Source organism: Euprymna scolopes, chromosome 22 (assembly GCF_053919585.1).
Source record: "Euprymna scolopes isolate OS-2025 chromosome 22, ASM5391958v1, whole genome shotgun sequence".
In the NCBI taxonomy this organism is placed as follows: Eukaryota; Metazoa; Mollusca; class Cephalopoda; order Sepiida; family Sepiolidae; genus Euprymna; species Euprymna scolopes.
In genome coordinates, this window is record NC_136503.1 from 62,539,777 (window position 1) to 62,567,201 (window position 27,425).

The following is a 27,425-nucleotide window of genomic DNA, read 5'->3' on the forward strand; positions in this document are numbered from 1 at the left end:
CAATTTTTTTTTAATAAGCACAAAAGTGTCAATTTTAGCTATTTTAACCCGAAAGACACCCCCAAAGGGGCGGCAACCAGAATTTTCCCGGAAAATCCATTCAGTTACTTTTTTTTTTACTCATATCATGTGAAAGTTTGTGCAAATTTTTAAAAAATTCCAAGGCGTAGATATTGAGAAAAGTGCGCACAGACGAATGGACAAGGGTGAATTTACAGGTCTACTCTCTTTTTGTCGGGGGACCAAAAATGGCAGCACTATGGTGGTTTTCTTAAAAGAAAAATTACTTATTGATGTTACATTTCTTAGAGGCAGCTGTAAAATGGCAAATAGTTTTAACGAATTGAAATTATTTTAAATCCACTTATACTATAAGAAGCATTTTCTCTTTGTATATCCATGTTTGGAATTTTTTCAGGGGAGATAATTACATGAAAACTTCTGGCATCAAATGGCGCTGATGTTGAGGAGAACAGATACTACACTTTGAAAAATCTATTTACTTACAAAAATTTTACAAAAATCATACATAAATTAAGCAGAAGTTCCATTAAAAAGTAAGGGGGGATTCTATGATCATCCTTGTTACTGTACCTAGTAGTCGTCTAAGATTTTCCTAGCTAGAATCCTCAATCACCATAATATCACATTCACTCCAGGGGTTGTCCTACTTAAGAATCCCATATTGATTTTTCTTTTTTTTAATAAATATGTATAAAATCAAATAAATCGTTTTTATTAACAAACAAAATAATTTCACTGATACTACACTTTGATCTTAGTCAAAAGGTCAAGGTGTATATAAAAAAAAATGTTTTTGTAACTTGGCATTCTTAAATGAATGAAAAAAATCTATAAATATATAGAGTGCTTCAACTTCGACAGTTTTTAAAATATTATTTATTTTTGTTGTTTGTTACTGATAATATTGTGGGGTCTCTGTTCATGATTAACATTTATAAAAAGCAAATTCGTTTTACTCTTTATTGGTTCACATGAATAATATTTTAATTTATTCATGCCAATAACATTCTGAGATTTGCATTCATTCAGCCCCGAAAGGTCTAGTTTTTTTCATATAATATTTCTCTTCGTCTGTCTGTCTGTCTGTCTGTCCATCTGTTCCACTTTTTCCCGGAAACTACTGTGCCAATCTGATTGAAATTTTGTATGAACCTTTGTTATGATAATGTGCAGTGAACTAAGTATTATGGTATAAGTTTAATGCACAGTTAAGGATTTATAGCATATTTACTCTAGAAAGAAACTACTGAGCCGATTTAGCTGAAATTTTGTTTGGATCTTTACTATGATCAGGTGCACTGAACTAAGTATTATGGTATGTGTTCAATGCACAGTTAAGGATTAATAGGGATTAGTATATAATGCAAAAATTAGCACAAATTCAATTATATTCAACCATGAATTGGCATAAAGCACTCATTCTCAGTCAATGGGCTATAACTTTTGCCAGTTTTTTACCTGGGCTAAAAAGTATAGCTAAAATTCAAATGAAAATAATTGATTGAAAATTTGCTTTTATAAATAAGTTCTTCACCGAGATATTAGTCTTATTTAAAAGATAAAGTTGTCAAAGTTTACCAAAATGTTTCTTTGAAATGAAATGAAAAAGAAATCAATTTAACTGAGTGATGAAGTCATGTGTGGAGGAAGATGGGTTATTTGAAAATAATTTTTTAAAAAAATGTGTCGCGAGAGGGGAGAGAAGAAAAAGAGAAGCAGTGATAGCAATGCCAGATTTTCTTTTTTTATTGTTTTTAAAAGAGCCCTCTCCCTTTACACACAAAGTGTGCGTGTATGAGAGAAAGAGAGAGAGAGAATAGTCACCTCTCCTCCTCTTTCTTTCTCTCTACAAACGCTTATACACCATCGGTACATCTTTCTAGCTAACGAGATATATTAGTTTCATTTGAATTATGGGAGGTGACGGTAGTCTAATGGTTAACAACACAAAGTGACAATCTAGTTCGAATCCAGTTCGTTCCACAAAAATCACTTTCACTTAGGATGTTTTGCGGTCCCTCCCATAAGTACCAAATATCTTTCTAGAAAGAATTCTGACTAGAAAATTATCAGGAAAACCAATGCCAACAATAGAATCTTCAGATTTGCATCATATGATGAGGACTTAGGTTATCTCTTTTGATAATTAATGCACATATTTTTAGAAAGGTTTTCATAATTTACTTTTTGTTATTAAATTACTTTAATTAATCTTAATATCAACAAAACTACTGCATATATATAGGAGAAATAATACAATAAAATTACAAATGAATAATGCCAAACATTAATTGGGCACCTACGCACATGTTACCACACTGAAATAATAACGCTGTTACTTAGAAAGCCATTCTTAACATGGGAAGGGTGTTTTGTAACTATTCTATACTTTCATGTAATAATTTCATAAACAAAAATATCATAAAAATTGCATTTAACTTGAAAATACTAGTTAAAAAACTAGCGCATAAGCAACATTAATTTATTAAAGACAATTTAAAAAATAGTTATGCAAATTAGATATATGAATGTCTATTGATATTTAGTCAGTACTATATATACCGTATTTTAAAGTATTGTGTTGTATTATTGATTTAAGCAACAGTCATTCGTTTTGGTGGTTATATAGGAGTAATACATGAAAAACACTTTCGCATTTATTCAACTAGATAAAGGGGAATAACTCTAATTGATTTGATCCAGCTAAATTCAAGGGCGATAACTCATCTCATAACGTTTCATTTCCTAAAACAAAAATAGTTCAAGTGATTGAGAATAGTCGAGGGGAAACCCGAACGCTCCCTTTTTATTAGTTATCACACCGAAGTGTACAGGATGGCGCCACTTTTTTCCTGAACCATTCGCTCCAGATCCTCGCCTTTTAATATAGAACGTTTAACAAGGGACATCGAGTACCATTTTTTGGTAAGATTCAACTAAGGATTGAACCCTCATTGGCCGGACTATTAGTGAACACTCTTACAATCATGTTAATTGGACCAGTTACAAAACATTAAATATTGTCGGTACTGGTGCATTGCATGAACCAGATGTCGTTTACTAAGAATGAACATTCCAAGAATGAACATTCCAAGAATGAACATTCTGTTGATGGCTTACTATGTTTGTTAAACAAATAATAGAAATGTTTGCTTTTCTTCAAATATCTCCAAGAAATATTTACTTTTCTTGAAGAAAAACAAAAAAATAAAAACAAATAATCCATAATAAACGCCACAAATTAAATTCTTTACATATACATGTCCTTTTCTCTTCCCTGTAACCTCTTTCTCATAGAAGAGATGTTGCGAGTTTTCTTCTTTATTGTTATTTTCATGGCAAGTGCTCGGCTGAGCTCCAATCCATGGTCCCCCCCCCCTTGCCAGACTTTCACAAGAAACACCCGTCTAGCAGAAAACACTATCACTAATTTCTCCCACTCTTTATCTGTGCCTAAACCTAAACGTAGATTCCATGAAGTTTCTTTCTTAGAATTGCACGCCTGTGGAATTATCTTCCGTTTTCCTGCTTTCCAGCTGACTACAATATGGTTGTCTTCAAGTCTAATATAAACAAGTTTTTGATGAACCGTTCCATAAAAGTTAACAAATTTACCGAATTTCTATTATTAACGATTACTATATTGTCCAATTTCTACTGTACACTCTTTAACCCTTATCCTCGAGAGGCCTCTTGGCCTTGATAAGTGATGATGCCTATGTAAAAAAAAAAAAAAAAAAAATTAAAAAATTAAAATATTACAACTGAAAAATGCGAGCAGGAAATGTAATATGGTTAAGCTTAAACATGGAAAAGTAAAAGACTAGTTAAAACTGGAAAAGAAAAGGACAAAATATTCCAGTAAAAAATATAATATAAATTCATAACTTAAAATATTGCATTATTAAGAATTGATTATATAATGTTATAAATTGAATTTTTTTAAAAAAATCCTAATGCTGCAATATTTAAAGTTATAAATTAATATTTTTTTACTAGAATATCTTGTCCTTTTCTTTTCCAGTTTTAACAACTAGTTCTTTACTTTTCCATGTTTAAGCTTAACCATATTACTTTGCATGCTTGCATTTTTCTATTGTAATCTATGATTTTTTCAGGCTTCACTTGTTCTTTGCTTAATTCCGGTCTTAATGTTTTGCCCCCCCCCCCATAAACTCGTATATAATCACAATGTACGACAGTTGTCTGCTTTCAATAAAATCCCCCCTCAATTATCTCCTTTTCATGCTTTTATTCTCTGTTTCGTTTGTTACTTCTCTTTTCATGGCAGCAGTGAATTAGTAGCAACAGTAGTCGCTGAAGCGACGTGTTTGCTATGGAAACCAGTCATAAAAGGCATTGCTTACCTCTTTACATGTTTTTACGATTTTGAACACCAGAAAATTCATCATAATTTTTTTTTCACAATATAGCTGAGAAGGTGATTTATAATCTGTAATAATTGTTTGAAATTTGGTCGAGCGGTGAAGCTTTATAGCCGTTCTAAATGACTAAAACTGCCATTTAACCATATATTCAACCACTACTGTGTTTGAATGATATAGAAACTGTAAGGTTCAGGGGTACTTGTACAGTTTAATCAAGACATTAAAAAATTAAAATATTGAAAAAAGGTTATAATGTATGTATCTGTTCTGAACTGAAGATCTCCGAAAAAAAATTTCATTTAATTTGATCGAGTAGTTTTTGTTTTTTTTTACAGCGGAAAAACACGTTTTTATGACAGCACGTTGAAAGCAGACATCTTGGATATTTTCTTAATTTTTGTTTGGAGTTTACAAACGCTACAGGAGATAACTCCAGTTAAAGCGCCGACACTCCCTCCCCATCTTTAATACTAGCTTTTCTTCCTAAAAATCGAACCTTTTGCTCGGTATCATAACAAATTGTTTTTTCGTTGTAAAACGAAAACTACTTGATGAAATTAAGTGAAATTTTTTTTTTTTTCGGAGAGCTTCATTCCATAACGGATATGTAAAACTGAAACTTTTTTCGATATTTTCATTTTTTAATGTCTTGGTTAAACTGTACAAGTACCGGTTCAGGATTTTATTTTCATGTTCATCTGGCAATACAATTCTGAGATTATCACTTATCTTAGCTAAACTCAGGAGATAAAGTTATATCAAGTTTTTGCTGTTTTTTTTAGATTTAGGGATTAGTAGTAGAATAATTTTTGTTTTTATCTTTCAGAAAATAGTTTCATTTATTATATTCATTTAGCATAACTTTCCTTTGTTTAGGGGTTGGACGATTTTTGATATCACGCAAGTTCACTATCCACTTCCTACAGTTCAGCAGTCTCCAAATTTCACTTTGTGTAGTCTAATCTAATCACTTGCTTCCGAGATTTTGTTGGCTGACCAAACTTCCTACGATTTAGGACATTCATACTTCTGCAATCCATAAATCCAGAAAGACGAATATTCCAAATGACCATACCAGTGTAATCAATTCATCCTTAAGATGACCTTCATGTTTGGAAAGTATAGTGCTTTCAGTAAATGGCCAAAGCGTAAGGTCTGATTTTTAAAAAAATAATTAAATAATATAATTTTAAAAAACAATTTTTTTTTAAATAATAAAATATAAAAAAAATTGCTTTAATATCAAAAATATATAAGAAAACATTTTTTAAAAATAATTAAAATTAAAAAAAAAAAAAATCAAAAAATAATTTTAAACAATTCTTAAAATAATTTTTTTTTAAATAATTAAAATATAATTTAAATAAAATAATTTAAATAAAATAATTATAAAAAAAATAATTTAAAGAAATAATTTCAAAAAATAATTTCAAAAAATAATTTAAAAAAAAATAATTATAAAAAAAAATAATTTAAAAAAATAATTTAAAAAAATAATTATAAAAAAAAAATAATTTAAAGAAATAATTTCAAAAAATAATTTTAAAAAATAATTTAAAGAAATAATTTCAAAAACAAGTAAAAACAAATAATTTCAAAAAATAATTTCAAAAAATAATTTCAAAAAAATAATTATAAAAAAAAATAATTTCAAAAAATAATTATAAAAAAAAATAATTTAAAGAAATAATTTCAAAAAATAAGTAAAAACAAATAATCAAGTTACAAAGGCAACAACTTACCAGCTTATGTTTAGCCTCTTTTATTTCTTTGGCATGTGTCGTTTTGTATTTAATAAACTCCTGAAAGAGGAAGACAAAACAAAAACATTAATTAAAAGAGTATAACTAAAACAGATTCTTATTTACATTCATAACCATGGTCGATAATCTCGGCTCGAAAATTTCTGTAAACAAGTTACAGGAATAGCAGAAAAGCTACGATGCAAAGCAAAAGCAAATATCATTGAGGAAACGAAAATCGTAAACACATTTGAAAGACGAAATCACAAACGTTTTAATTAAATTGTTACATTTTAATTCATTCATCATCATCATCAGCTTATCATCTATTTTACATGCTGGTATGTATTAAAATGCCTTTTAGAAATTGACTCCCAAACTAACCAATCACTGGTCAGAACGTTATTTATTCATCTCTATCTATATAAGGGCCAGGTACGTCCAAGGATGGAATACTGGTGCCACATCTGGGCAGGAGCTGCTAGAAAGAACTTGTCCTGCCTTGATAGAGTTCAAAATAGACTTCGTAGCCTCGTAGGAGATGTCCTTTTCTCTTCCCTGCAACCTCTATCTCACAGAGATTTTGCGAGCTTGTCTCTGATGTATCATTATTTTCATGGAAAGTGTTCGACTGAGCTTCAGTCTATGGCCCCCCCTCGCCAAACTTTCACAAGAAACACCCGTCTAGCTGAAAACACTATCAATAATTTCCCCCACTCTTTATCTGTGCCTAAACCTAAACGTAGATTCCATGAACAAAGCTTTTTTTATTAGAACTGCACGCCTGTGGAATTGTCTTCCGTTTTCCTGCTTCCCAGCTGACTACAATATGGTTGTCTTCAAGTCTAACGTAAACAAGTTCTTGATGAGCCGTTCCAGATAAGTTAACAAATTTACCGAATTTTCATTACTAATGATTACTATATTTTCCAATTTCTACTGTACACTCTTTAATCCTTATCCTTGAGTGGCCTCGATAATGTAATGATGCCTGTGTAAAAAAAAAAAATTTTTTAAATCTCTCAAATCCATACTTATCACTTCCCTCCATGTTTTCTTAAGTCTTCCCCTGCCAACCAATTCTGCTACCGCAACTGTCTTACAATGTTGCTATGTCATAAAGCACATCTGTTTGTTATGAGAGCGAAATTCAAAAATTGAAATATTTAATTTCAAGTAAAACCAATGCTATTTACTTCATTGTCATGTCACAGTAATAAACAATGAGTCACTTATCAAAAGCAAAAGCTACTTGAGGATAAGGATTAATAAGATAGATGAATTGTCAGTTAAAAAATGAAGAATATTATGAGACGATTGAAAATGATTTATGGACTGAGCTAAGCTGGATAGCTTGCAAGTATTTGTTGATATTATATTTGAAGACAGTTATGTTATAGTCTGCAAGGTAGCAGTCCTATAGTGACGTATTCCACAGGTGGGAATTTCTTGGAAAGAAGTTCTGTCCAGTCTAGATTGAGGTAAAGCTGGGAATATTGGCAACTAAAGAGTGAATCCGTTGGGTTCAATGAAGCCGTGAAATTGGGGTCCGATCACAAGATGTAGTTTACAATAATACACTGGACTACTGCAAATGAGAAAATAAGTAAACAGAAATGAGATGACTTACCTGTCGGAGTCGTGCAAAATTTGAAATTTGTCTTTGTTTCCACTCAGCCGAAGGTGCTAATCCTTCTGGTGCTGGCAGACAACCATCATTCTGCAAGAGAAACAAAATTAAAATTGATAAATACAATACAGTGCAACAACCAAAAAAAATCATTTATTGTACTTATAATAAAACATACAATCTACAATCCAAACCATGTTTAGTACAAATACACCTGACTTGTCCACCAAGTTTCAGTCACAAATTCCCAACAGTCTTTGTATTTTGTTTTATGAGACGAGGATTAATAATTTTTGTTTGGATTATCCAAACTACTGGTATCATCTTTGATTTTATTCTGACAATGTTTCAACCGCTATACCTTTCGACCTTAATCTGCAAGAACCCATGGCATAACGGATAAGTGCTAAGTATAATCGATCCAAACTGACATTCTTCTAGAAGTTAAAAGACCAATTCTCAGTGAGAGTGATGTTAAGAATAAAATTACAAATTATTTAAAACTTCTGAGTCATGGCTGAGAGAACAAGAGCAAGCTACCTTATGGGTTAAATAGGGTTCGCTTTTGAAATCCTGTATAGATTCCCATAATCAGCATAATTTAGAAGCTAACATTGTAATTTATTAGAATTGACAAAAAAATCAGTAGAAACCATTGTTTTTTATCTGAAAACTCCATTTATTGACTATAAAATTTCGTTTTGATAGTGTAGAAGCGCCAAAATATTTAATAAAGAGGAGATAGACTACTCAAGAAATGAGCTGGCTCTTTGAAATAACAATATCTTCTTTGATACGATGTGCCATGCTGTGATTGTGAGCCACTTGAGACTTTTTAAAAGTTATGATCATTCAACATGTTGTCTCCCACCCAGTCAGTAAGAAGATTATTCTTTTCAAGTAGGTGCATGTGTAGTCTATTACAAATGACATCAATATCTACAGGGTGGCGAAGAAATCACTGAAGGGTTGCAAAGTAGTGTCATTTTAGGATCTCCTGTAGCAGATGTTACCCTGATTTCTACTTATGCTTTTCTCGTTCACATGCCTTTATTCCAAATTCGTAGCAGCATACTGACATCAGTGGGCTTATTTTTATTGTTTGTTTTGATGTTTAACATATTTCAAACTGATAGAAATTATTACAAAATAAAAATAATGAAATTAAAACAAAAATTATTTTTCTTATTTCAAATTATTTAATCAAGTAAAAATGCCATTTTTTTACGTGATTGGAAAGTTTAAAAAGCTATTTTTGTTTCATAGTATTTTCTAAGTTACATTTAGTTTTTATATTTTTGTTTATTAAATTGTTAAGTATTTTGCTAGAATAACTTTAAATTTATTTAAGTAAAAAATGGAATTTTTACTTGATTAAATTTGAAATAAATGATTTTTGTTTTAATTTAATGATTTTTATTGTGCAATATCAGCTTGAAATATGTCAAACATAAAAATAAAAATTTTAATGACCGTTTTGGTAGAAAAAAAATGTCCACGGATGTCGGCTCACTGCTACAAATTCGGAATAGGGGCATGTAAGCGAGAAAAGTGAAAGTAAAAATCAGAGACAACCTTATTTTATCATTAACTAGCAAGGGTACCCCACTATGCCGTTGCCTGGGTGTGTCAAGGTGGTGTATTAAGGAACTCCGAAAAAAAAAAAAAAGGTAGTAGCAGGAGGGGGTGGTGCTTAAAACAACAGTAGGTAGTCTGGGTAGAGAGAGGTGTTTAAAAAAAAAAATGTGGGAGAGTTTGAACCTGTAATGCGAAGGAGAAAAAGAAGGTTAAAAAAAAAAAAAAAAAAAAAAAGTGACATCTTTGCCGATGCCTTCATGGCAAAACCGGAAGTCGTGAACATTAAAATTAAGGCTAGTCAATCAAAAGGAGACAATGACTTGCGAAAAAATATTGGCTAAAAAATCGACCCCTCCTTGTAGAAAACTGCCCAGTTGAGGGTAAAGGAATTAATGTTTTTGCCCAATTTTTCCATATTTGTTGTCCGAAAGATCGAGATTTAAAACGATACTGGTTTCGTCACGTTCCGACGCGTCAGTCGGAAGTTTTTGCAAGACATACAAACACACACACATTTTACCCTTTATATATATATAAACTAGCAGGGGGTACCCGGGTGTTTGGAGGTGTGTGAGTGTGTGTGTGTTAAAAAAAAAAAAAAAAAGTTTTAGTAGGAAGTTAGGATTGAACCCTGAAGCCTTGACGCGGAGGTGGAAACAAAAACCCACCACTTAACCATCTCGGCCACGAGTGAGAGAAATTGGTTAGCGTGTTAAGTTAAGGGTTATAAAGTGAATCAAAAAGGTTTGACTGACAAGTAGCCGCGAAATGAGATCATCGCAGGAGCATTACGATGACGTGACAGTATTTTATTTACTGCGGGACAGCTTTTTGGGGTTTGTTTACTTTGTTTCAATGGGGAGCAGTTTTCGCTTCCCCAAGATGATGGCGGGGGGAAACCAGCTCCCCATTTAAAGGGGATTGTCCAAATTGAATAGCAATTGTCTGATATAAGGAGAAACCCCACATTGATCAAAAGCTGATTTACTTTCTGGATGTTCCGACGCGAAAGCCAAGAACACGCAACGCTTCAATTTAGTTTCACTTTATTTATACTTAAAAGTCAAACAGGCGACGCGGCAAAATAGCGCGATTTTTATAAAAGTCGATGTAAATAAATGTAGACGTGACGTGCGTTCGCAAATCCTCAATATTATTATTTAGACGGTATATAAAAAGTTTTAAGACAGAGTAACCCCCTTGAGAATCGCGGCGAAAAAAGCCTTTGCGAGACATACATAAAATGTGCACACACATTTTGCCTTTTATATATATATTAGCGGGGGGGGGGGTACCCGGCGTTGCCCGGGTATTTGTAGGTGCATGTATGAGGGGGGAGGGGGGGGGGAGTAATTAATAATCCTGCTTAAATATTATAAAAAAGACGATGTAAAAAAAAAAATCCAAAACCAAAACGGAAAAAAATGGCATAAAAAAACCTGTATATGGGGGGTGGGGGGTAAACTAAAGAATAAGCGAAGTAATAAAAAATGACGTTTGGTCGGGAGGAGGGATTGAACCTGGAAGCTTTAACGTGGAGGTGGAAACCAATGCCAATACTTAACGGTCTCGACCACGAGTGAAAGTAATTGATTAACGTGTTAAGTTAACAGGACGATGCTAAATGAGGTCATCGCGGGATCATTATTTTTAGTTTTCACTTTCCCCAGATGATGGTGGGAAGATGGGGAAAGCAGAGCAAAAACCGTGAACCCAACGTTTTTCACTGTATTTATACTAAAATGCAAGACAAACCGGGCACAAAGCGAAATAGCGCGAATCTCATAAAAGTCGACGTAAATAAATCTAGAGACAACCCGCGTTCCCAAATCCTACATATGATATAGGACCCATATAAACCGTTGTAAGCGATAGTAACGAACCCGGGAGCATGTGCTCGAAAAGCCTTTTGAAGACATACACGAAATGGTCACATACATTTTACCTTTTATATATATAGATTAGCGGGGGGGGGGGGTACCCGGCGTTGCCAGAGTGTTTGTAGGTGTGTGTATGGGGGGGATAAGTAATAACCCTGAAACGATGTTAAAAAAATCGGAAAAACCAAAACCAAAAAAAAAAACAGCGAAAAAAAACCCCGCTGTGTGTGTAGGGGGGGGGGAGCAAACTAAAGAATAAGCGAAGTAAAAAAAATAAAGAAACGTTGCCCGCGTGTCTAAAGATGTAAAAGAAAAAAAAATAGTTTTGATCATGAGGCTGGATTGAACCTGGGGGCCTTGACGCGGAGGTGAAACAAACTTCAACTACTTGACCGTGTAGGCCAAGAGTAAGAGGAATTAATTATAGTGTTAAAATATGGCTTATAAAGCGAGTAAAAGAGGTTTGATTGACAGATAGCCACTAAATGAGGTCATCGCGGAAGCGTTACAAGATGACGTAGCAGTATTTTATTTTTTTTGTTTTACTTCACATTAGCGTTTATTAAATTACGTATTTCATTTCCTGTCTAGACATCTCTCTCTATCTGTCTCTCTCTCTCTCTCTCTTTCTCTCTGTTTGCGTTTGTGTATGTGTCTCTCTCTCACTTCGTCTTCCTTACTCTAAAAACTGTTACTAAAAAAGAAAATGGCGTCTGGCTGTTTTTTTTTTGTAAAAACTTCGATCGTTAATATTTTTTGTAAGCGTATTTTTTTTTTACTTCACATTTTTGGCTTGTTATTTTTCGTTCAACTATCGTATCTAACTATTTTTAATGTGCCAAAACCTTTGGTAATGTTGTCATAGCGTAGAAGTTCATAGTTTAGCTTGTGTGAGGGTTAAATTTTTTTTTACCGATAGCAACATGTTTTTTTAAATTCAGACTGCCATTAGAGCTTGCTGATGTCAAGATCACGTGACATGACTCAGCGGGTTTTAAATACAAGTTGACCCAAAATAAACGGCTCCGTGTATACTTTATGTACAAGAGTTGGCGCCCGTATTTTTGGGGGCAGTTATAAATCGATTTAAAAATATGTAATGTTTAACATTAAAATGTCACTTTTTTGGGGGCCACTCCCTGCAGAAAATCGATCAGTTGACGCACTTCTGATGGTCCTTTTGGGCTAATTTTTCGATATTTGTCGTCCGGAGGGTGGGGCTTTAATATAATACCATGTTTGTGAATCTTTGTTCCGTCGGTCAAAAGTTTTTAGCAGACACACAAACATACATACATACATACATACATTTTCGCTTTTATATATATAGACTAGTGGGGGTACCCGGTGTTGCCCGGGTATTTGGAGGTAAATCAAAATTCCGGAGGGGGGAGGGGTAAAATAAAAAAAAAGTTTTGGTAGGTGAGTATGAGGATCGAACCAAAACCCTTGAGACAAAGTTGGAAATTAAAGTGTGAAAAAAAAAAACATACGTTAACTATTGGGCCACCGCGACATATTAACAGAAACACGTTTGAATTTATTTAATTACTTAGAATTTGCAGGTGCACGTTTTAATGTCTTAATGAGGTTAACTTTGACTGCGGGGTTTTTATTTTTATTTTCCCAAGATGTTGGGGGGGGCGACCAGCTTCCACAAAAAGCGAACATACATACACACATTTTCGCTTTTATATATATATAGACTAGCAGGGGTACCCGGCATTGCCCGGGTGTTTGGAGGTGTGTGTGGTGTTAAATAAAAAAGAAACCGGGGGGGGGGGGGGTCAAAAGTTGGTAGGATCGAACCCGAAGCCCTGAAACGAAGTTTGAAAATAAAATCGGCCAGCCAGAATGAGTTACTGAAAGATGTTTGAATTTATTTAAGTAAGAACCAAATTGACAGGTGCACGCACGGAAGTCATAGAGCAATAACTATTCAGCAAATGAGGTCAATGACCAGGTTTGTTTGTTATAAGCGAAGTAAAAAAAGAAAACGATGTTAAAACTTAAGCTGGGGGGGGGGGTAATCAAAACATCGAAAAAAAAAACACAAAAAACTAACCTAAGGCAAACGAACGATGTTAAATGTAAAAATCGAAAAAACAATGAAGAAATGGCTCAAACAAGCCTATTTCGATATTAAAACTTGAAAAATCGGTGGGTATCCAGGTGTTTTTAGGTGTGTGATCAGGGGTGGATAAGTGAAGTAAAAAAAAAAAAAAAAAAAAAAACAGAAAAACGAACGTTACGTGAAAAATGGCTTACATAACACTGGTTCAATATTTAAATTTTGAAAATCGAAAAAAAAAAAAAAAGACATCTCACACCATGATTCGAGCCCAAAACATTTAGATAATGAAGCAACGCGTTAAACAACTGAGCTAACGCGACGTACATGAAATTTAGTCAGTTTTTCAACTATTTAAAGTAAATCGGGTCATGACGTCATCTGACGCATGCGTAAAACTGGTCGTCGTCACGAGAGGACCGTTCTTGTTGACCCCTCCCCCTGTCGAAAATTGTCGATTTCGGGGTAACGTTTTTGGACAATTTTTCGATATTTTTCGAGCAAAGGATGGAACTTCAATATGATACAGAGTTTGTGAATTTTCGTCATGTCTGTCGAAAGTTTTTAGCGGACACACAAACATACATACACACATTTTCGCTTTTATATTTATAGACTAGCGGGGGTACCCAGTGTTGCCCGGGTGTTTGGAGGTAAATCAAAAAAAAAGTTTTGGTAGGTTAGTATGAGGATCGGACCCGAACCCTTGAGGCAAAGTGTGAAAAAAAACATGCGACGTTAACCATTGGGCCACCGCGACATACAAACGGAAACACGTTTGAATTTATTTAATTACTTAAATTTGGCAGGTGCACGTTTTAATGACTTAATGAGGTCAACTTTGACTGCGGGGTTTTTCATTTACTGCGAGCGCTTTTTTTAGGTGCATGTTTTAATGAGGTGAACTTTGAGTGCGGGGTTTTTATTTTTATTTTCCCAAGATGTGTGTTGGGGGGGAGGGGGAGAAACCAGCTTCCCCTTGTCCAAATTGAATAGCAATTGTTTGATATAAGGAAAATATTTCCACATTGATCAAAGCTAATTGCATTCGGACATTTCCGGCGATCGCCACCGGAAAAATACTGCCAGAATAAGTGTCGTTTTTATTATAGGAAAAGGCCTGATCCACATGCGGTGAGCGAAAACTGTTGAATATTTATCTTCCGAAAGTCGAACAAATTAAATAGACAGGCGAGCTCCGTTGTTAACTCGGAGATATTACAATTTATATGTGATATAAAAAGTTTTAAGAAGTTGCGAGCCGACCGACCGCTTCTCTGAAAAAACCCTTTCTTGGACATACACAAAAAGCAAACATACATACACACATTTTCGCAATAGGTACTAGCGAGGGGTACCCGGCGTTGCCTGGGTGTTTGTAGGTGTGTGTGAAAAAAACCCGAAATGTGAAAAAAAACAGGTGCCCGTGAAAAAAAAACGAAGCCTTGACGCGCAGTTGGAAAATAGTAAAGTGTGAAAAGAAAAAACAGGTGCGCGTTTTTGATTGACGTGACGGCAATAGGTATTCAACAGTTAGCATTTTGTGCGGGACAGTTTTTAATAAGGTTAATAAATCGGTTTGTTTGTTTTTAAAAACCCGCTCCCTGTTTATTAGGCGGAGCGTCTCGTCTCGAAATGAAAGCTACTCGCTCGTCACTTTGAAAGCCAGTCACCAAATGACATTTATAGTAAACTAGCGAGGGGTACCCGGCGTTGCAATCCGCTCTTTGTGTGCTTAACTTTAAGGAACATCGTCTTTTTTGTGGTTCTGGAGCAAAATCTGATAGTACCTATTTACTATGCCTCCCCACGGGACAGAGTTAGACACCAGGGTCGTTTTTTAACATGGAGAAAAGGTACAAAAATAAAAATAATTGTCTCAGTCGTGAAGGACTGATCCGCCACCGAAAGAGAACAAGAAATGGAAGTGCAGCATCCGAAGAACAGATACTACACTTTGATCTTGACCAAAACGGCCAAAGTAATTGTTAGGAATAATGGACATACTTGTCAGGAATTTTATGTCTCGAAATTTTAATATTGTTAAGTTGTATTTTAAAGATGGCGGCCATTGACCCCTTTCGGCAAGGTTAATTGTGGTAAACTTCCTTTTATCTGAAAGAGAGCTTATTCATACCCAATATGCAAGTTAAAAACCTTTGTTAGCAATTTGTTTGAGGTTCAGCCACATTTTGATTAGACTATAAAGGGATCTTCTATGAGCTGGAGGATATTGCAGTCTCACAACAACAAAAAAAAAAAAATCAGGGAATGAGCGAGAGAAAGTGTTGAGCAGACTATTGAAATATTGACACAATGTTCAATGCAACTAGGGATATCCCAAAATTCTTTTAAAAATATTCTGCACAACTAAAAACTTTTTCCTTACAAAGTGCTATACTTCAATACTTAAAACGATAAGATTAACATAAGCTACAATTATTTGGTCGCAATTCAAGATTTGGTTTGTAATGACTCAAATTTTCTGAGAAATTTAATGATGTCAGATGAAGCACATTTTTATTTGAATAGATTCGTTAACACCCAAAATTGCTGATTGTAGATACAAAGTTGTGGTTAGAAAAGTGTAAAACTTGTCAAACAATGATTTGTTTCTACAAAAGCAGGAAATTCTTTTTTTGTAACCATTCCTTCCTAACAAAGAGCAGCTGCTTCAACATCTTATCCTTTCAGAGTTGCAACAACATTTACAAATTGATGCTTTATAATCATGAAAAATAATTCAGTAACACAGCTCACATTTTTGTTGAATTTTCACTTTCAAAAAGATTAATCACTTTTTTTTTTGTCACTTAGGAATCACCACTTATCAAGGTCCAAAGGTCACTCGAGGATAAGGGTTAATGATTGTAAGGTGGTAGGGAAGTAATCGTTAATGGTGTAAATTGGGTAGATTTGACTATTTATCGGGATGGCTCAACAAAATTTTGTTTACATTGGATTTGAAGGTTACTATGTTGTATTCAACCAGGAAGCAGACCAGTCAAACAGTGTCCCATAGGTGGGCAATTCTGAGAAAGAAGCTTTGTTCATGGAATCTGCATTTAGTTTAGGCACAGATAGAGGATGGGGGAAATTGTATATAGTGCTTGTAGCTAGTCGAGTGGTTTTTTTTTTTGTAAAAGTTTGGCAAGGGGATCATAGATTGGAGTTCAGTCGAGCACTTGTCATGAAAATAACGATAGAGCAGAGAAAGAGGTTGCAGAGAAGAGAAAAGGTTTCTAGGTTTCGAAGCCAGTTTTGGACTTTACAATTTCAAAGCTTGAAAGTTATTTTCTGTTGCCTCTATCCATAACCATGGGTTAGGGTGAGGGTTAGGGTTAGGGTGAGTATCAAAATCTGAACAAGTGAATAAGCCAGATGCAATAAAATTTAAACAAAATAAAATTTAAACAATAAAATTTACAACCTCAAATTTCTCATTTTTCTAGCTTCCACACTATATAATCCAGTACAATATGCAATGGGGGATTAGTTGGATTTCTGTGGATCTCAAAGACAGACAGGCCATTGGGCCACAAGTTGATGCATTATTTAAGTTCAGTTGGACTCATGTTTTGATTCAGTTGAGCTCAGAGTTTTGACTAAAATCGTTTGGGTTCAACGGAGACGTATTACAGTAACGTCTAAAAATAACATTGTCACTTACTTTAAAACTGCAATTGCAATTTTGTTTGGAGACAGAATTCTTTTATTACAGCAGTGACAAATACCACACGATTGGTGCTGCAATCGGTGTAGAAATTAAGTGAAGAATTTGGATGAAGACCATAAGCAGACAACCACAACCTGTGCAATGAACGCACAATGATATACATTCATTCTTACAAGTAAAGAATTTAAATTTAGCAAAAAGGTTGAAATTTGAACCTCTCTAAGTCATGGTTAATAGTTTCAACATAGTTCATAAAAATATGTCTTCAAATTATTTAAGGAAGTTAATAAAGATAGGTATGCAGGTATGAAGAATACCTTAGGAAGCTGAACACCACTACTTTGCAAAGTTCCAGGGAATCCTTGGGTAAAGCATCTGTTAACCTCTTTCTGATATTCTGATATTTTTAGTTGTGGTGAAGGCAATACATTTGGGAAAGAAAGATCTCTGTTGAAAAACCCAAACCAGATAGACAGAGTTTGTTGGCTTTATAAGGCAATCTTCTAATATTGTGTGTAAATAATGCAGTTAATACGGTACTAGCTGGAACTAATTGCTTGTGCTCAAGTTAAGTGCAGAGAGGTCGAAAGGTTGACTGTGGGGTTTCAAACTTGTTGACTTCAATTCACAGACACATTACAACTGCATGCTAGCAGGAGTCACGAGGCAGGGCAGTGCATTTTGAGTGCAAACCGGTTAATGAGATGTTACCGGCCCACACATACACCTTTAAATAAATAGGGGCGGACATGCATTTCTAGTCAGTTAGTCAGAACAAAAGAATCTTGATTCGGAAAAAGATAAAAGCGATTGGAATCGATTCAGCGATGCAGACGCTTCCCAGAGAACATGGAAATTTAATAATAAGAACTTTCTCCAACACTAACATCAAGTTGTGTTTTTGGGAGCATGCATGAATCGTTGTGAAGGGGCACCGACTGAAGGAGAAAAAGGTACATGTCTTAAGATCTCCTTATATGTGACACACATAAAGACAGATGATCACAGTCATGTTATAATTATATAAACATACATAATTAAATATACACACAAGAATATATACATCTCTCCCACAGCAGAACACTAATAATGGTGTCATAAACTAGCACAGAAATAGTAAGGCTTATAAAACAGTCATGAGGATGTTCATGTCAGTGTGCAATCTGGTTTAACTGGAGATCGTGAAATATAATGAAATAAAAAAAAAGTTTTAATTATTTCTTCAAGATTCAGGGCAAAATGTTTTTAGTCTGTGTTCACTCTGCCATTTTGCATCACAGTGAGATATGGACCCCACATGTTTCTAATCTGTAATGGCTTTGACGTGATCATCACGTTATTATCAGGTAGAAGTGCTGCTGTAAACTGGCAGAAAACATCTCTTTAACCACGATTTATAAAAAAAACTTGCTGTTAGTGGAATTATGCATGACCTACACACTCGGCGCCTCTGGTGGTTTAACCATACACAGCGTGCCATTTTTTGCATCAACTCCGTAACATGCCTGGATCTTCCAGGCACTATAGAGCTTGGCAGACCGAGGAAGATCCAACATGAGTGCATAAAAAATGATATTACTTATGAAACCTAAATAGTGTCATCGTTTGGATCGAACTGCATGCAGAGTAGACACAAGACGTTACCTGGTTTTGCCAAGCCTGAAGTCTAGGATCCTTACAGTACTCTAACTAAATCAGGAGTCTCTAAAGTTTTTGAACGAGAGGATGGGGAGGCATACTGCTGACTTTTAAAGCTACACGGGCCAAAATAAAATAAATGATCTGAGCGTGTTTTATATTGTTTGGTTCATTAGATGTGCTTTTTAGTGAAACTTGTTACTTCGAAACCTTTTTTTAATCATTTTATGAACAAAAAGAAAAACCACTATTTTCATACATTTCCATTTTTTACATTTTGCCTGAATATTTTTGTTTTTAATAAGAGCTCTGTGAGCCGGATTAAAGACTTTGATGGTCCGGATCTGGACCAAGGGCCATAGTTTGCAGATCCTTGCTCTAAATGCCAAAACATTATCATCATCAGCATCATACTGATGATGATCCAACACCATGTAAAACAAATGTTAAACTGATAATGAAATAACTCATTGGAATCCGTTAGTTTATCTATACTCCTATAAATTCGGTTTTTTGTGTGTGTATTGATATTCATATTAAAAACACTTTTTTCTATTTATTTAAAAAGAAAATACAATTTTCTTATATATGGGTTGTGGAATTGTATTCACTAGCAAAAAGATCTAATTAATTTGCATATTCTTTTAAACATTCATTTTAATTAATTCCATATTAGTTTTTTCGGTTTTCTTATGAGATGATCATCTTTAGTTAACTATTACGTGTTATTATATTCATGCAGATATTCTACATGATTTATACTTGCGTAATATTTGCATAAAAAGGTTATAGGAAATACAAATCTCTATATATATTCATGTATGTGTATATATATTTGTTTAAAAATTTTTCCCACCAAACTCCTGTTAGTTTTTAGTTTACATACATGGAATTCCATATATAGGGTATTCGAACTTATGTAAAACTTTCTATTAGGGTTTTAGCTGGGGAAAATCTGTGCAAAAGTGTGAAAATTTTTTAAAAAAATGGAATTTACCAAATGAAGATCAAATGACGGCATTACGAATATGCATGCGTAACTTAATAGCTATTGTTTCATGTTTTAATTTCTAGCCTTGCAGCAAACATGTCTTCAAAGCTTAGGCATTAACGTCAAAGGGAAAAGTAAATTATAAGCTAAACATTTTGGTTTCGATTCTTGGTGGTGGTACACATTTTTTTTTTTTTTTAACTTTTTAAAATCATTTCTATATAGTGAATCCAATATAATATAATAAATACAAAATCTGCATCAATCAAAATATCATATTTAAACGTATTTTATGACCGGGCAGTAACAGGCAATACCGGGTGGCTGGCTAGTATTTAAAATTTTAGTGAAAATAGGCAATTATTTGTTTTTTTTTTATTTAAGATTATCCTCTCTAGATGAATTTGTCATCCATCTTGAATTTTGGTTATAGTCAACTAATGTATTTCCTAATTTTCCACTGGAATTGACAAGGCAAATCAGTTTCCTCATTTTTGTTGCTCTTCAGTATTTCTATTGTGAAGCGATTTATTGATATAAAATATAAGAAAAGGACATTATTGAAAAGTATACAATAAAAATTAACAAAATTATACAAACAAAAACAACACAATTATTCTTGATTTGCACTGTGGGCCTTGATAAGTGGTGACTCCCTTGTAAAATAAAAATGAACGAATCTCTTAGCAAAATGGGGGTATCCTTCTTAGATCAATGACAAGTTATGCAAAAACACTGTCTTATTTTTACGAAGGTCACACTTGCAGTACACTAGATACCAAAACAGGACGAGGAGGAAGATGCAATACATACCAGCATGTTTACAAATCAGACCATGCATGGAGTATTGTTGTCATATTTGGGCTGGTGAATCTCTGTCCCATTTGAAAATTCTTGATAAATTGCAGAAATGTAATTTGATTGGCCTCGTCCTTTCTCCTTCACTGCAACCTCTCTCTCACTGACGTGATGTTGCTAGTCTCGGTTTATTTTATAAATACTATTATCGCAGGTGTTCTTCAGAATTGTTAGATCTATTCCCTGCTTCTTTTGTTTGCTTTGGTTTGACTTGTTAGTCTAGTGGTCTCCATCAATTGGCTGTTTTGATACCTCATTGTAATACAGTTTCCTAATCCAGTAACTTCTTTCCAAGGACTGTGAGATTGTGGAACTCTCTTCCTGTCCTTCTACTTACAGCGTTAGTCTTTTCAAGATTAAGGTCAATAAGTATCTCCTGTTTTTGCGATAATCATCTTTCATTCTTGTTAGCTCATTACACTAAATGGCTTCATGCCTTGTCTCAAGCGATATCCATTAAAAAAAAAAAAAAGAAAGTGATATGTACATTAAACTGAACATAATACTTGAACTTTAACTGTTTGTGCTCAAGTTAAGTGCAGAAAGGTCGAAAGGTTAAGACTGATAGGTTTCAAACTTGTTGACTTCAATTCACAGACGCATTGCACCTGCATGCTAGCAGGGGTCATGAGGCAGGTTAATGCATTTTGAGTGCAAACCCATGCATATACCTTTAAATAAGCACATGCGTTTCTAGTCAGTTAGTCAGAAGACAGAACAGGAGAATCTTGATTCAAGATGAGAAAACGGAAAAAGAAAAAAGCGATCGGAATCGATTCAGGGATGCAGACGCTTCCCAGAGAACATGGAAAATCCATAATCAAGACTTTCTCAAACACTGATATCATGTTTTTGGGAACATGCATGACTCACTGCGAGGGGGCTCCGACTGAAGAAGGAGAAAAAGGTACGTGCCTTAAGATCTCCTTATATGTGACACACACAAAGACAGATGATCACGGTCTTGAATTTGGTAGTCAGTAACATGCAGTGATCATATGTGAAATAGATTAGATATCATCACTGACTGCAGGATAATCTATACAATATCATAAATATCTTACCTGCTGAACATGAAAATTCTGTTTCTCATTTAATTTACTGAAGTTTCGTTTAGCAACGACAACTGCGGGGATTTCCAAGGCTTCATTTCTGTAATAGAAAATATAATTTGGGTAATCAAAACATGCAGACACGTGGACATGTAGCAGCTTCAGAGATTCACAAGGGATCAGATTATGTGGATCTTGTAGACAGATTTGGGTGCTTGTGTAGATTAGCGATGTTCCAAGCCAACACATTTCAGATGAAAACATTATTACGTATTTACTGTCGAAATTAGTATAATTTTTAAAAAATTATAAGAAATGATCCGGTAGCAAAATAATTACAAGTAAAATTAGAATTTATCAAATCATCGAGTTTCAGTGTATATATTTTTTTTTTTTTACAAGGGGATTATTAAGGCCTGAACACCACTAGAGGATGAGGGTTAATGAGTGTATGGTGGTCACCAAGACAACAGCGTTTTAATGTGAAAGAGTTGTATCACCAATTGTGTATGACAAACTGACTTACCTCTCTTGATCTTAATTACAGCTCATCATTTTTAAACACAAACGTAATTGTAGATGTTTTGTTGCTTAAGGTACATCTAACACATCTACTGGATCATTTTTACATAATTGTTGACATTTATACTAATTTTGACATGACACGTAAGTTCGTAACAATGTTTAAACCTGAAATACATTTGTTTAAAACATCACTGATCTGAACAAGCACCCAGATTTGTGTTCCAATCTATCACCATGGAGACGAGTGGAGCGATAGGCCTCACAACGCGAGACATCCTCAATAATCTTGTTCTGTTAATGACGCACCACCAGGGATCATCGTGAACCGACGTGGCTTTAAGAATGCCTCTCAATCACCATTATTTGAGCAAACTTTTTAGCTTGCTCTCAGCCTGTCAAGCCATCGGGACATTTGATGAAACTTTCTAATATTTAGATATTAAAAAAAAAAAAAAAAAAAAAAAAAACAATGTATTTATTAACTATTATTTACTTCTGTAGAATTTGGATAATTTTATTGATCAATTTTCATGATGTTCGGCCAGATTCAGTTACTAATATTAAACTTCATCCATAATAACTTATGGTGAGATTTTCAGTTTCCCAAATATATAAATTTATTTATTTGTTAAATTGTATCTTTTGTTATTAAATTGTATCTTTTGTTTATTAAATTGTTAGTTGAAAGTATAGAATAGTTTTTAACTCCTTCACTCCCTATATTAAGAATGGGTTTCTAAATAAAACCGTTATTGTTTCGACATAGTCCGTAGTTTACATAAGTACCAACATTTGAACAAAATTTTGCAAACCAGAAAAGTAAGGGGCTCAAAATAAATAGTAGGAACTGAATCTGGCAGAACACCGTTTGCAGCCAACTGAGACATTTACTCTTCTGGGTTGCCGGCATACATTTTCGGATAACTATGCACTTATTGTACTGTACTGAAATAATAAGGTTATTATTTAGAAAGCAATTCTTAACATGGGAGGTGAGGGGAGAGGAGGGTGTTTTGTACTTTTACCTAACAATTTAAGGTGAATTTTTATTTGGTTTCCACATTAATATTTACCTTTAAAATGACAACTTTTAAGGGCCACCACTTATAACACAAAGAATTACATTGTTTAATATCCGGAAAACTACTTATTAGCAGAAGCCTAAAATGCGATATTCGTTTTCAGCATACCTGAAAACCTATCATAGTCATCATTTTGAAGGAAAATGTTAAGGTTGAATCCAAGTAAAAATTTACCAAAAAAACGATGCAAACTCTATAGGAAGGCTGGTTAAATTCAAGCAAAGTCCCCCTCCGACGCTTGCTGCAGGTCTGTCAAAGGAAAAAAGTATCCAATACAGCATATCCCTCAAATAGTTTTTTGGTAAATTTTTACATTAGGTCCACTTCTACAATTTTCTTTAAAATGACGACTTAAATAGGTTTTCGACTATGCTGAATAAGAAAATCTCATTTAAATTTTGCAGAGACAAGTCGTTTTCAAGATATAAAGACCAGTACTATGCACTGTAATTCACTGGCCGTCATGTTTGTACATGCGCATGATAAACAAATCTAATTCTCTGCGACCAACACGCCCCTCCCCCAATTTTTTTTTTTAATAGTATTTGTAGGTGGGGTATGCGGACAACAAATATCAGTTAAATTTGGGGCAAATATTTTTTACCCTCCCCAGAAATGGGGTGTTAATCCCAAAAACTGTTTTTAATATGGGGAGGTTAGGAGTGTCTATTCCGAAAGCTGTTCTTAACCTGGGGGGTTGGGTATGTTTATTCTGAAAGCCGTTCTTAACATGGTAGGTTGGGTGTGCTTATTCCGAAAGCCGTTCTTAACATGGAGGAGGTTGACGATGTTTCTTCCAAAAGTCGTTCTTGACATGGGGAGGTTGGGGGTGTTTATTCTGAAAGCCGTTTTTAACATTTTTAAAGAAAATTGTGGAGGTGGACATATTTGATTATCGCGTGTGCATACAAACAGGGCCGCCAGTGAATTACAGTGCATAATAGTATTATAAAGACCTGTATTTTGATAAAATACAGGTTTTTATCTGGAAAACTACTTGTCTGCAAAATTTAAATGAGATTTTCTTATTCAGCATAGTAGAAAACCTACAAAAGTCGTCATTTAAAAGAAAATTGTGGCGGTGGGTGGACCGAATGTAAAAAGTTAATACGGTTTTTAGTTAAAAGAATTTTTGGTACTTCTACAGTTTATCGCCGAAAATGGAGACGCCATTTTTTCGGGCACCTGTTGTTAAAATCAGGGGGAGAAATTAGTATTTTAAACTTTTACCGAAGTAGGAAATAAATAACAAACAAATTACAAAATTGTTTCATTAAAATTATATTTTATACCGCAGACTTTTCAATAAATGTCTTTACAATTATATTTTGATAGATGAATAAATGTTTTGGTTTTCAAACGGCGCTCTGCTCTGCTTGCTCCACCCAGTTTAAACAATTATGAATATGTCATTTTCATTTTCTGTTTTTAATATATATATATATATATATATATGCACACACACACACACGTTTCAAGAAAACCCGAAACATTTTCACTTAAACAATTTCGGATGTTTTCCTTCACTTTATTTACTTTTTTCGGTACTAGTGCAGTCTGCAGTGCAGAGAGAGTGATCCGCCGGATCCGGACGTAAATAATAACTTTATTATTTAAAAAGCCATTCTTAACATGGGCAGGAGGGGAGGGTGTTTTGTACCTATTCTATACTTCAACCTTACAATTGAATAAAAAACATATCATAAAACTTGGAAATACGATTTAAAAAATAGCGCGGATCACTCTCTGCACTAGCACCCTTTTTTCATATAGTTCTTTCCGGAAAGTGTTCAACTGAGCTTCAATCTATGGTCCCCCCTCGCCAAACTTTCACAAGAAACACTCGTCTAGCTGTAAACACTATCAATAATTTCCCCCACTCTTTATCTGTGCCTAAACCTAAACGTAGATTCCATGAACAAAGCTTCTTTCTTAGAACTGCACGCCTGTGGAATTGTCTTCCGTTTTCCTGCTTTCCGGCTGACTACAATATGGTTTTGTTCAAGTCTAAAGTAAATAAGTTCTTGATGAGCCGTTCCATATAAGTTATTAAATTTACCAAATTTTCATTACTAATGATTACTATATTGACCAACTTCTACTGTACACTCTTTAACCCTTATCCTTGAGTGGCCTCTGGGCCTTGATAATGTGGTGATGCCTTTGTAAAAAAAAAAAAAAAAAAAAAAAAAGCAATTAATATCTAGTTTAATTTTTTTATTATTATTTATTTCCTACGTCGGTCATAGTTTAAAATACTGATTTCTCCCTCTCATTTTAATGAAAAGTGCCCGAAAAAAGTGGCGTCTACATTCTCGGCGATAAACTGTAGAAGTACCGAATTTTTGGATTTGTATTACTGTACAGTGTACACAGATTCAAAAAACAAATATATAACAAATAAATGTTATCAAAGGCAAGATAAGTTACTTTTCTACCTAACTGGATAGCTTTTCAGTGTTTTTATTTAATGTAACATGTTTATTCAGCTCGAAGAACATCTATGCTTACCGATGTATTGGAAAATTCAAAATGGCACCCGACTCTCTCTTTAACACGGTAAGTTTGGGAAAAGGTGTTATAAATATAAAACTAGACAAAATACTGTTAGAAACTCGCTCAATATGTGTTATCGTGACATAGGTTGACATATATTCGATGGGTTTTTAATAGTATTTTGGCTAGTTTATTATTTATAACACCTTTTCCCAAACTTACCGTGTTAAAGAGATAGTCGGGCGCGGGCGCCATTTTGAATTTTCCAATACATCGGTAAACACTGTATGTTTTTCGAGCTGAATAAACATGTTACATTGAATAAAAACACGAAAAATATATCCAGTTTGGAAGAAAAGTAACTTATCTTACCTTTGATAACATTTATTTGTAATATATTTGTTTTTTTGACAACTTTTTCCTTTTTCGAATCTATGTGTACAGTAATACAAACCCGAATTTTTTTTTTTTTTAAAGAAAATTAGGTGAAATTGCATTTTTCTTGGGTGTTATAAAGTAGATGATGAAGAGTTCACATACGGGGGACATAACTCGGAACGAATATTCTAGCTTACTTGTTTATGGCGTGCAATATTTTTTGTCTATATCTAATTCATTAACATAACGTATTGTGTTGTTTTTCTTCAGAAAATAATATTTTCAAATACGTTTTTCATAATGTTTGATTTTAGTCTGGCAGGCCCCCAGCAGGCGTCGAAGGGTACTTTGCTTGAAATTACCCGAAAGTTCTGCCAAAATTACAACTTTAAACCATCAAAAATATCTATTAACATTTTAGAAAAAAAAATTTCTCATCTTGACTTTATCAGAAATGTTTTTATTCCGATCCATTCAGTGCGGAACTGTTATTTTATTGAAAACATTTTGGTGCCGGTAAGCTAAAAATTAAATAACCCAATTTCTCACAAATATCAATAATAAAACGAAGAAGACTTTTTTTTTTCTGTGATTTTAAAGCATCGCAAGAAATACGACATTTTTTCTGGGGAATCGAGTCCACAGAATGTCGTGTCGTTATGAACAGTAACTTGTAAATTATTACAAAGTAAAGTTTAATTTAAAAAAAAAACCTTTTAAAAAAAAAAAAAAAGGCATAAAATGGCAAAATAACTTATGATAATATATCTCAAGGAACGGGGAGTTCGTCTACCTGACTCTTCTGAGATATTCATTTCCCGTCATGGGCGGTATGCCGAGATCGAACTCATTATCTTGCGTCAAGTCGATAGGAATAGCGGGCGTGAATGCTTCTTCCTCCATCTTTGAACCAAAGCGTGTCTGAAAACCAAGGGGCATAACTCTGACCTTTTCACGCTTGTTTTCTCCATGACTGTTAAAATATAATAACCAATATATATAACCAAGGCGATCGTCTTGGCAAAAACATTCCTATTCACATTTTCTTTTTACTATTGAATCATTACTTATCAAGGTCAAGAGCCACTCGAGAATAAGTTAATGAGATAAAAATGACTCTCAGCTGAAAGATGAGGAACACTATGAGAGTACTAATATTGATCAATAGTCTAAACTGATTTAATTTTCTCCCGCTGCAAGAATTGCGACACCAGGGTCGGAAAGTGGCACTCTGACCAGCAAAAAGTACCTGAGCAGCGCCGTCAGCATTCTCCGGTAAGGGCGGCTCAGGCGATTAGCAATAAACTAACCCCTTCTCAAAGAGAGAAGGCAAAGCCTATTGTTGTTGCTGTTGTTTTTATTTTGCAAAAGAGTCAACCACTTATCAAGGCCCGAAGGCCACTCGAGGATAAGGGT

At 34.1% G+C, this 27,425-nt stretch overlaps 1 protein-coding gene across 1 annotated transcript in view; it reads right to left on the minus strand.

Annotated features, from left to right (window-relative positions):
• Positions 1 to 26,960, minus strand: part of LOC145243448 (gem-associated protein 2-like) — a 35,049-nt gene extending 8,089 nt beyond the window's left edge. The window contains exons 1-4 of the mRNA XM_080106338.1: positions 26,803 to 26,960; positions 21,541 to 21,628; positions 7,785 to 7,874; positions 6,155 to 6,214 (exon numbers count right to left, since the gene is read on the minus strand). Of these exons, the coding sequence (XP_079962464.1) occupies positions 6,155 to 6,214; positions 7,785 to 7,874; positions 21,541 to 21,628; positions 26,803 to 26,948 (384 nt within the window). The 5' untranslated portion in view covers positions 26,949 to 26,960. The remainder of the gene's footprint in view (positions 1 to 6,154; positions 6,215 to 7,784; positions 7,875 to 21,540; positions 21,629 to 26,802) is intronic.
• Between the last annotated feature and the right edge of the window lie 465 nt (positions 26,961 to 27,425).